Source organism: Limulus polyphemus, unplaced genomic scaffold (genome assembly GCF_000517525.1).
Source record: "Limulus polyphemus unplaced genomic scaffold, Limulus_polyphemus-2.1.2 Scaffold5119, whole genome shotgun sequence".
In the NCBI taxonomy this organism is placed as follows: Eukaryota; Metazoa; Arthropoda; class Merostomata; order Xiphosura; family Limulidae; genus Limulus; species Limulus polyphemus.
The window spans coordinates 1-12,195 of NW_013670729.1; the positions used below are offsets into that span (position 1 = coordinate 1).

At 31.5% G+C, this 12,195-nt stretch overlaps 1 protein-coding gene across 7 annotated transcripts in view; it reads left to right on the forward strand.

Moving 5' to 3' along the window:
* Positions 1–591: 591 nt before the first annotated feature.
* LOC106472152 (guanine nucleotide-binding protein G(q) subunit alpha-like) overlaps positions 592–12,195 on the forward strand; it is a 64,495-nt gene continuing 52,891 nt past the window's right edge. For 6 of the 7 annotated variants that reach the window (XR_002613410.1, XR_002613411.1, XR_002613412.1 and 3 more), the window contains exon 1: positions 961–1,078. Coding sequence is in view for 3 of the 7 variants with exons in the window: in XM_022400743.1 (XP_022256451.1) it covers positions 961–1,078 (118 nt within the window). In the remaining 4 variants the exon portion in view is untranslated. Of the gene's footprint in view, positions 1,079–12,195 lie in introns of all 7 variants that reach the window. The other variant, XM_013932780.2, reaches the window with a different exon arrangement.

A 12,195-nucleotide genomic window follows, 5' to 3' on the forward strand; every position in this document is an offset into this window, starting at 1 on the left:
GTGTATCGTAAAGTTTTAATCGGAAAGAATAAACCAGTTTTACTAAGTAAGGACTTGTGTCTCTAAAGTTTCGTTGGAACGAAGTTACGGAAAATCAATTAACAAACGGAAACGTAACAATATATTCAAGATTACCCCCCAATCTAGTAAATGCTAGGGCATTAACGAAGGAACAGGATATTTCTAGAAAACGTGGCGTGACACTAGTCACGTGACCTCGCTGACGCAACAATATTATGCTCATATAATCATAAGCATCACCATCAATAAAATTATTCTTTATGCTTATAAATCGTTGTTTGCCAACCTGTTGTTAAGGTTGTTAAATGCTTTTGCTTTTCTTGATAAATTATTACTTATATCTCTTTCAAAAGTAAGTGTTTTGTTTTTCATTTTCATATTTTAAATATAAACTTTCATCACTCGTAAATATCGTGTTATATATAGGCGAAATATAAATTAAATTATATTACTTATGTATAAAAATGAAAATATATATATTCAGTAGCTCTTCGGCCAAGCGTTTTTCATCATCTCAATACAATCGTATCACGCCACACCCAGCACGTCACACTCAGAAATATTGTTCGCGGTTAACGGGTGTTTGATGCGTGTGTGGTAAGGAAGAGATCGTGCGTGTGGTATCTGAGAAAGGTTATTAAATTGACTGGAAAATGTGCGAGATTTGTTGTGCTATGAATTGAAACTGTGTATCGTCCTTTTTTTCCCATTTTTGGAAACACAAGTTTGTTTATTTTTTCCATAATATTATTAGTAATGGTTATTATTATTATTACCATTTAAATTATAAGCCTAATGGATTGACAGGCTTAGGCTTAGCGTTTTTGGACCTTCTCGTAAAATTTTAGAATTTATAACGCATACGGGATTGGACTCCAACTTTCAAGACGGCGGTGGTTGTACGTATTTTATTGGACTTTTGCTGATCATATTTTGATCATGGGCTGTTGTCTTAGCGAAGAGGTAAAGGAACAGAAAAGAATCAATCAAGAAATTGAGAGACAACTTCGTAAAGACAAACGTGATGCTAGGAGAGAATTAAAACTACTTTTATTAGGTTTGTAATTTTTTGATTGTTTTAAAATTTTACGGACTAACAGTGTGTTATGTTTATGCCTGGTTTAAAGTTAGTCTAGCATAATTTATACTTAGACTAAAAATCCAGGTTATATATCTGCTTTAATTCTATAAGTTTTATTTACTTGATGTAAATTATAAGTTCCACTTCTAATGTTAGACTTGAGAATTGGAGTTAGAACTTAAATGTTAGAGTGAAATTTTTAAAGTGGGAGTTGGATTACACATATTGGACAGTGGATAAGGGTTTTCAATTTCTCTGGTGTGATAACACTTCTGAAGACTCCCTTTTTCTTTTTTTTTGTCTTTTACAATTTATAACAAGCAAACATTTAGAATTTACTGTGTATAAAATAATGTGTTTATGATATGCACATAACTGTGCTTATATATTTGAAATAATAAAAAGATTGTAAAATCTTCTAATTTATGTTTAAAGTTATAATAGTATTATAAACAACATGCAGATAAAGTGTTAAGTTGAAGCCACATATAAAAAGTTTTATGCTCAACCATTATGTGTTTTACTCTTAAGAGTGGATCGTTTAATATAATAAATAATATGCTGCTTTCAAAGATGCATCTCAGAGCACTTTCACACTATCTTTTTCAGCTTTGATTTTTATGCTAAAGACCAATTGTGTCAAATAAGAAATGATTAGTTGTATGTTATTTATAATTACAGGCAACACCACACAAAATACTTAACATTTATATTTTTTGGAAAAGAAACTTTCAGTGCTGAGGAAATGTGTAAACATAATATAACAACATAAGATGTTTTTCAAGTGGTATGTTTGTTCTACATCAATATTTTAGTTACATTATATATGATAACTTCTGCAATTCCAATTAGAAGATTTGAAGGATGGTACTGGTAAATGCAAAATTTTATTGAGAAATAAAAGTTCCTGGTGACTACGTAAGTGGCACGAGTTTACCTAATATTTGTAGCCACTCCCCCTTTTTTTTTTTAAACAAGTTTCATGTTCTAGAAACAAAAAGCATAAAGCATCCTTCAGGTATTGATGAACAAGTTGGAATAAATTTTAAATGTCAGTTTTTAGACAGAGTAATTATCTAAAAAACTGCTTAATTTTTGGCAGAATATCTTTTTTGACTCAGATTGGTTAGACAGTGATAAACTTTTTATTTCGGCTTCATAGAAGTAGATAATACAGTAAAATTTGGGATAAATCTCCTCGTAGCAATTTAGATGCTAGTTTATCAAGTAAACGTGATATACACATCTTACCATTTGTTTTAGTTTCAAGATACATAGGTCTCTGTCTTCTATGTTGATACACATCAGGAAGGCGTGATAGAACAAACAATTTTTAAGGAGTGTTTAATACTTGTGTCAAAGGTTAAGTTGTAAAGTTTTATAATTGAATACTTCATCTTATGAAGTAGAATTTTTTAATACAAGAATTTATTTTTAAAATGCAATTTAAGATACATGTCCAGTTCATTAGATATCTTTAACCTATGACTGTTCTTTCAGAGGGAAAAAAAATATTCGGTATACCTTCCCCTACCAAAAATGTCATATTTGGTGCAAATTTGATTAAACACATCTGTTTAAGTAAGGAATTGGACATGCCTAGTCAGGTATGGAAAATTCCTAGATCTGGAAAAAAAATACCTATTCATGGAAAAGGACCATGTCTGTTGGCTGTAAAATATCAAATATTTGTTATTTTTATGTGAAATAAAGAAATGTTTGGGCATTAAATTTTAGTTTATGATATTAGTCATAATAGTTAACATTAAGCTTATACTTCTGTACAGTAGCATTTTAAAGGTGGTGGTGATACCAAGTATGCAAGAATAAAATACAAATAATATGTTGAAAACTATTTTAACTTGATAAATACATGTTCATACCATATCATTAACTCTTCGAGCAGTTGTTTATGATGTATTTCTTATTTAATTCAGTGAATCTCATACATGGTTTTTAATATTCTTCCAGTATCTTATTTCAATGTACATTACACAAATCCTGTAACAGATGAAAAAACAATTTGAATACCTTTGAATATGTGGCATATAACTACACAAAAACATGAGTATCTTCGTTCTTCTGAAGGTGAAAAATTGTTTCAGATTTCCAGTATATAGCTAACTGCAAAAAATATATCAAAATATTTCTGTAATATTTTCAGTTACAGGTTGATTTTATTCTCTGCTTAATATCTCATGAGGTCTGAGATATACGAGTTATCCACTCTCTTGTAGCTTATTACTGATTGGCTTGCTCTTAGATCAAACACTGATAATGCAAACTATATAGCGTACTTGACCGAAACTATCAATGCCCTTAATAATCTTAAACACCTAAATCAGATCCCCTCCAACTTGTTTTCAAGAGGAAACGTTCAGAGATTTTATCCTATCCTTGTATGACAACCTTTACATCCCTGGTACCATCCTAGTAACCTTCCTCTGAACTCTTTTCAACATTCAATGTCCTTTCTCAGATGAGGAGCACAAGACTGAACACAGTATACCAAATATAGCCCAATCAATGTCTATACAATTGATATTATAAACTCTTTAGACTTGTATTCAGTATTTTTATAGATACAGTCTAAACTCCTAATTGCCCTACTACTATCAAGAGTACGTTGCATGAATTAGAGACTGATCAACCAGAACACCAAGGTCCTATTGTTTCATAACACATTGTGATATCCAACATGCATTTACTTTAATTTAAAAGCAATCTGCCGTTTATTCACCAAATAATCCATATCCATTTGTAAAGCATCCTCCTCCTCATAGGTGACTACACCTAAAGCATTTATATCATCAGCAAACTTAAATGATTTATTCGTCATTCTTTCATTTATATTAATTTAAAAGAGCGAAGGTGCCAATAGTGAGCCCCAAGGTACCTTACTTGGAACAGTAATTTAGTGTGACTGAACTTCATTTAAAACAACCCTCTGCTTTCTTCCATCCAGTCCAATTACCTGACCAATATCCCCACACCTACAGAAATGACTTATTAAGAAATTTTTTATGTGGCACTTTGTCAAATGCTTTTTGAAAATCCAGATATACCAATTCCCCTCTACCCTCATCTACAAAGCAGTAACCTCTTCAAAGAATGTTGAAAGATTAGTAAGGCAAGATTTTCTCCTGGTGAAACCAACAAAATTTTAAACTTTGTTAAATGATTTTGCAAAGCATCTCTTATCAGACTTTCAAAAATGTTTTCCCACCACTGATATCAGACTAATAGATGTATAAATACTGTGAAAGTTTTTATGACCTCCCTTTAAAAGAGGAGCAACATTAGCCAACTTCCAGTCTTCTGGTACCTGACCACTGTTTAAAAAAAAAAAATAGCATGTGGTACCCTTATCCAATTCTTAACCTCTTTCAAAATCCTTGGTAAAATATTATCATTGTTCTTTAAATCTTCTCAGTTTTTTCTCAGAATTAATGTGATTATCTTGTTCAGTCTTGTTTCTATCTAATATCCATTCTGGATGAACAATATACAAGCTCAGAATTAATGTGATTATCTTGTTCAGTCTTGTTTCTATCTAATATCTATTCAGGATGAACAATATACAAGCTCAGAATTAATGTGATTATCTTGTTCAGTTTTGTTTCTATCTAATATCCATTCAGGATGAACAATATACAAGCTCAGAATTAATGTGATTATCTTGTTCAGTCTTGTTTCTATCTAATATCCATTCAGGATGAACAACATACAAGCTCAGAATGAATGTGATTATCTTGTTCAGTCTTGTTTCTGTCTAATATCCATTCAGGATGAACAATATACAAGCTCAGAATTAATGTGATTATTTTGTTCAGTCTTGTTTCTATATCATATCTGTTCAGGATGAACAATATTACATAAATCTTCATTAGTAAAAATTGGAGAAAAAAAGTAGAATTTAATAATCCAGCCACTTCATAATTGTCAGATATTAGCATTCCTGTATCATTCTTTTTCACATTGAACAAATCCATTCACCCAACCTAGTGATACTTACACATTAACTTAAGCCTAACATTCAGCCCTAGTGACCTATGTATAATTTCATCCCAACAATCAAATTTTGGCAGTATCCTTAAATGAATCTATCAATGCCTTGTACTTAACAGTTAGCCCTTCTAATCTTCCCTACCTACATCGTTAGTCCCTATGGGCACTACAAAGACTGCATCACTGCTATCATCCTTTACTGCATCACTTGCTTTAGTTTTATTCTACACCCCTGCCCCTGGATTGTATAATGTAGTTTTTTCACTCTATTTATCCCAACTGACTTATCTTCTCCAAGTTCCATACTGAAGCATCAATGGTAACAACAACCTCTCTATGTTTTTCATTCCCACCCCTATCTGTCCCTATCTTCCTTCCCTCTCCTCATCTGTGCAAGCTAAAGAGTTAATTCTGTTACTTATTTGAATATGCTCATTATAATTAAATTGAATATTACTAGCCCTACTGATACTGTTTTTAACTTCCTGAAAGTTGTGTGAACTAATTAAACATGGTTTCGTGTTCTACCTTTTTTACTTTTTAGATTTTTATATCAGATGCTATTTACCATACCAAAAATAATGTAGTGAAATAGCTTTGGAATTCTAATATTTGTCTTTGTCAAAATGTTTTAAATTTGTGACTTAATTTTTTGTACAAATCCTAGATAAATGGCAGTTTATCTGTGTTTTGTCAGATTCATTAAAATATGTGGTAATATGTGGCTATTAACTAAATGTTCAAAAACATTAGTTTTGATTACTTAAGCATTTTCAGATTAATTGAAAACAGTAATTTTCCTACAGTACCAGAACTAAGAAATAAATTTGAATCTAATGGAACAATGATAATATAAATTTTTTTTCTACCTTTTTATGATTTTCTGAGTGTCCCATTAATTGCATGCTTATATTATTGATATTGGCAGGTCAGAACATTAACTTCTAGCCTCAAATTTTCATGTTTTATTCAGATATAAAAGGTCAAACCCACATGCCATGCCCCTCCTGTCTCATCTTTTTGAAAAGATGTCTGCAATTTTATTTGACATTTGTAACTGGTTCATTCGTAACTAATTGAAACAGCAGCTTGTTCTTTACAAGATTCATCAGGAAGCTAGTTTGTTTTGTTACTCATAATTGGATATTTGGTCTGTGTCATTTTTTTCTGATCATGTTTTTGTGCTCTAAAAAGAAAAGTTAATTTTTCTAACATGTTTATTGGTTTCTCAGAAATCAAGTTAAATTATAGTTGTTTTAGAATATCACATTCTGTTTCATTATTAAAGTTTTGTGCTATAAATTGCATATTTGATAGCTCCAAGAATTTATTTTTGAAGAACTATCTTAATGACAAAAATGAGGCTTAGCTCAGTTATGTTTTGCACTCGCAAAGATCACATGGGTTACGTACTTTGTTCATGCTATGTTTTTGACTGGGGGAGTGCTCAACTGGGTATTAAGTACAACAATAAAGCATAAATCTTTAGGAAACAGATGTGAAACGATTGTTTTAACTTTGAAGATGAGAGCTACATGAAACAAGGGAAATTATGCATCAAAAGAAAAAAAAATTAATCTCATATTTATCATCTTTTCATTTCACTATACATTGATCGTGATTAATGACTGTGCCATAGTTAGTGTAGACAAAATAGCAGATAAAATATAGTTTTACCAAAAAACTCTCAATATTTATTTAGAAGGTTGTGCAAATGAAATATAAGAAGTGTAAGATGAAAAAAGTATATTTATTCACACATTTATAAAACAAAATTGCCAAATTTTGTCAAGATAAACATAGGAAATGCATTAATTCTCCAATATGGCTTCTGTCCAATAGATCGACCTGTGCTTATAGGGTTAATTGAAACTGATTACATGGATTGTCAGGAAAATAATCAACTGATCAAAATTAGGGTTTCTCATTATTGCTATTTTCAATTATTCCAACTATCCAAATAATTGAAATATTGCTATTGTGTTTGTTGTTAAGCACAAAGCTATATAATACTCTGGGCCAATTTTAGCCATATGCATTTTTTTTTATACTTCAAGGTCATTTTTGTGGTTCAGTTGGGGGTGGGGGTTCATGATTGGAAGGATTTAGGCTCAGTTCCCTTCATTGCTACCAAACTTGCTCATCTTTTCTTTGTTGTGGCAAAGTTCCTAAGGCTATTTTTTAATATCACTAATTTTGAATTGCTGCCTAAAGGAAAGGCAATTGGCTGGCAGCACCTTCCACAACTTTTTCTACTTTTTGAATTGCTGACTTGGTGGAAGGCAACTGTTTTGGTAGTACGTGCAACTAACTTTTTTTCTTGTTAATACCATGATTTCAGGAACACTGCACTAAATGATTCATGGGGCCATCAATTAATTAATTAGTAGATATCACTAATCACCTAGTTTTATGGAAGATTGTGACATGCTTGTCCAGAAAGGACTATTGCCCAATGTCATTGATCCTGGGATAGGGTATAGGCAGACACCAATATTCAATCTTGGTTTTATTAGAAAAGGTAATGCAAAAAAATTTAAAATGTGAAGAAAAAAAAAACACACATAAGAATAGAAAAAACCTCAGCAAGATTACAGTTAATAATAATTTCACTTAATTCAGTTTCATGTATCTTATTGTAAAATAATTCTCATATCCACGTTTCCAATGCCTCTCAAGGTGCTTTGACAGTGAGCGATGTTGCCACCATTATATATCAGTGGTTGGTCATATCCTGCATTTTCTAACTTGGAATGAGGACTCACAGCATCTATAGCTTCTTCTTGAGCCCACCATGTCTTTGGAGGATTTTGACCAGCCCTTCTCATTGCTGCCTTTGCTTCTTGTTTTTCTATCCCTGAAAAGGATCAGGTAACTCTACTTTTGTCCTTCATTGCCATAATACTAATGTATGTGATGTTTTTTTCTTACTTCAGTTGTTTCTGTTGATTCCTGGGTAAACTTATTGCATGTACCTCAAAACAAGGAATTTTTTTTATTAATTTCCCTCATCTGATTTTCATGTTCATGCAGATTCGTTTCTGTTTAAGTTTCCTGTCAACTCTTTGTCCCCTTATCCTCCCTGACTTCAAATTCATTCTCTGTGGTCCATGGTTGGGATCCTTCTTCTTATCTTAGAGCCCCAATCCCTTGAATCAGCTTGTAGAACTTCTACATTCACACTCTCTCCCCCTCAATCTGCCCATCTTCATCTTTTGCTCACACAACTTCATAACTCCCTGTCCTCTTTACCCCTTATTTCTGAGGTTATGTATTTTGGTCCCAATAGCTTTACTGGAGAAGATCACACCTACCTGAACTTCAAGCTGCCTCTACTTCTTAATCATCAGTTGCAAAGTTATTTTGGTTTATGTCTTTGGACTTTGCTTGGTTGGACTTCCTTATTTTCTGGAGTTAGATATCCCTCAATCTTATCTCAGGGAACTCCAATTGGTGCCTTTATTCCAGATATTGTTTGGGGAGCTCCTCATCCTTTTGAAATTCAACCTGAGGCAGCTCATTAGTAGTTCTCTTCACACTCTGGTTCCCACTTATCTAGGTTGTTCATTCTTGTGTACCTCAACAGGCTTCTGCACTGTCATGATTCTTATCTTGTATGTCTCACAGATATTGATGTTTTAGTTTTCAGTACTGTCACTTCTTTTTTTCATATGTGTATATTTCTTCTTATTCCTTTGGACATGCATATTTGTCCATTACAGTGGCTTCTAGCAGATGGAATATCTACAGTGATACACTGACTTCTTTCATTTGTCTCTCTCTCCATTTTTGCACCTCTCACTGTCATGGTGGCTTGATCAAACCACAAGATCCTGGAAATCCCTCTTTTCTCATATCACCTGGATGTACTTCTGCTCCTGTTTTGAATGCTTTCACCGTTAGATCTGGACAATTAGTTGTTTTTTTGCTAGATGAATTATTGATAAGCTCACTAATTAGTTCCATCACCTCCCCCTCCCCTCAATACAACATATTATTAATCTTCCTGTATTCAAATTATCTTTTACTTCCCATAATAGTCATCATCTGGAGGTCATCATACATTTACTTCCTATAATAGTCATCATCTGGAAGTCACCATACATTTACTTTCTATAATAGTCATCATCTGGAGGTCACCATACATTTACTTCCTATAATAGTCATCATCTGGAGGTCACCATACATTTACTTCCTATAATAGTCATCATCTGGAGGTCAACATACATTTACTTCCCATAATAGTCATCATATGGAAGTCACCATAAATTTACTTCCTATAATAGTCATCATCTGGACGTCAACATACATTTACTTCCCATAATAGTCATCATATGGAGGTCACCATACATTTACTTCCTATAATAGTCGGAATCTGAGGTCACCATACATTTACTTCCCATAATAGTCATCATATGTAGGTCACCATACATTTGCTTCCTATAATAGTCATCATCTGGAGGTCAACATACATTTACTTCCCATAATAGTCATCATATGGAGGTCAACATACATTTACTTCCCATAATAGTCATCATATGGAGGTCACCATACATTTACTTCCTATAATAGTCATCATATGGAGGTCACCATACATTTTCTAAAAAACATATTTTATTGCAAAAAAATATTTGGACACATTTTTTACAAATTTGAAAATTTCCTACTTGGGAAGTAAATCATAGATGTCATCTGAAGATGATCATGAGGTAGCTATTTTTATAGCTTTTCAAATATGCTATAGTTCTTACTGATGTTGTGTAAATCAAATAAATTGATAATTGAGTAGTGAAAACATGTTTTACTATCACTAATATGGATAATAATGTTTGTTTTTATTTAAAATATACAACTGCAATTAGAAATGAGTGTCCAGTCAGTTAATTTATTTGTATATGTTGTTTGAATAAGATCAATATAAAAATATATTCAACAGAGATTTGAATCATCAGAATATTTTGCATTCACCTACCATACATACTCGTTAAACAGTAAACTTAACTAAGCTTAACTTGTGATTGATATTATATCAATTTGATATCATTTGGTGAACATGATAAAAAACAAATTGTGTTTACAAACATTGCAACAAAAATTAACCATTGTTTATATACCAAAAAGTAAAAATATCTAATTTTAAACAAAGAATCAAACATCAACAAGATACCTTTACTAAGCCTTAAGCCATCTCTAGACATATGAAATCTTTGTTTCATGTGTTGTGTGTGAGTAGGTTAGTGATGTCAAATAAACTAGACCTAAAGTTTGCGATAATAATTATGTAAACTGTGGGTGTTTTATCCTCCACGTTCTTCTTTATTCATCCATTTCAGAATCAGAGTTGTGTAAAAGAGCTTTTCAGATCAATATTTTGTCTCTCACAAATCTCTATACTTCGCCTGCTTAAGCATAACTTTATGATAATATATTGTTTAAAAACAAGGTATGGTTCTGAAAAGACAACAATAAAGATTTGTGTTGAAATTGTTTTAAAAAAATCAATGGAGCAAAGATAAATCAAACAGCCTGAAGAGGGCCTAAAGCAGAAAGAAACGGTCCCAAAATTCATTTAGTAAAAGTGTAGAATGCATTTTTATTCAATTAATTAAAAAGATAACTTATTTATTGTTTTAAACAAAAATAAACTAAATTTTAATAATTTAAAATCATAATTAAAAAATGGTGAAATTGACATTCTGTACATTATTTTAAAGAAACAATATAGTATTTGTTTTAAAGGGAAATTTTGTGTGTTTGTATACACACTTGTATGATAATTATAAGCACCATTTTTTTAAGATTAGTAGAGATGCATGTATTTTGTATTTGAATATTGCTTTTTAGAAAGGATACTTACAGTAAAAGGAGAGTCATTGTTAACTTGTGGTGGTCCATGGTTTTTGTTCAACTCTTCCTTTTTAGAAAGGATACTTACAGTAAAAGGAGAGTCATTGTTAACTTGTGGTGGTCCATGGTTTTTATTCAACTCTTGCTTTTTAGATAAGATACTTACAGTAAAGGGAGAGTCATTGTTAAATTGTTGTAGTTCATGGTTTTTGTTTAACTCTTGATTTTTAGAAAGGATACTTACAGTATAAGGAGAGTCATTGTTAAATTGTAATTCATGGTTTTGTTTAACTCTTGCTTTTTAGAAAGGATACTTACAGCAAAGGGAGAGTCACTGTTAAATTGTTGTAATTCATGCTTTTTGTTTAACTCTTGCTTTGGTCGATTTGACCGATCTTCTAACCCCGTTAAAAAAATTAGGAAATGTATATAAATATGCCATTTTTGTTCTAGAATGACTACAAATTATAACATGAAAACATAAATGTTTAGACTAAATAGCTTAAATCTCATAACATTATGCATTTATATATTTATTATTTTTATTATATTGACCTTTCAGCCATGCTTGGCTAACAATACAGAAGTTACAATGACGTGGCACACATGCACTTATGTTACCATATGCAATAATATAAAACTGACCTTTAATCTTTACAAAATGACCTGTATTGGCTGTGTTTTAGTAGACTATTATTTTGAAAAATACAGTCACATTTCAATTATTATACATTATATATATACATAGATTATTGCTATTTAGAAATAATTTCTTAAACATATTTTTTTTAAAACATGGAACAGTAAATAAAGAAATAAAGCAAACAAGTATCTCTTTTAGTTACAACCTTTGTACAGGGTTGCTGCTTGACATAGGTAGCTAAGCCTTTTAAAATTTTGCATGTGGAAGATATGAAACAAAATAATTTTTTTTTAGGTACATATATATACATTTGAATTAATTAGTAATTCAGCTGTATTTCAGTCTAAAAAAATATGAAATTTTGAGCAGGCTAAAAACACAACCTACCTTCTTGAAATCTTGGTTTGAAAGAAAGATATGGCATCCAAAGATGGCTGAGAAAGCCACTAGGGGACATTCTGAACTTCTGATTGGTTATTCATGTCATATATAGAAGTAAGTTTATATAAGGGAGTGTTTTCAAAAATGAAAAGAGGTGGGCAGGGTGCCACTGTGTTTGATTTATTACATGAGCAATATCTTAGCAAATTGAAAA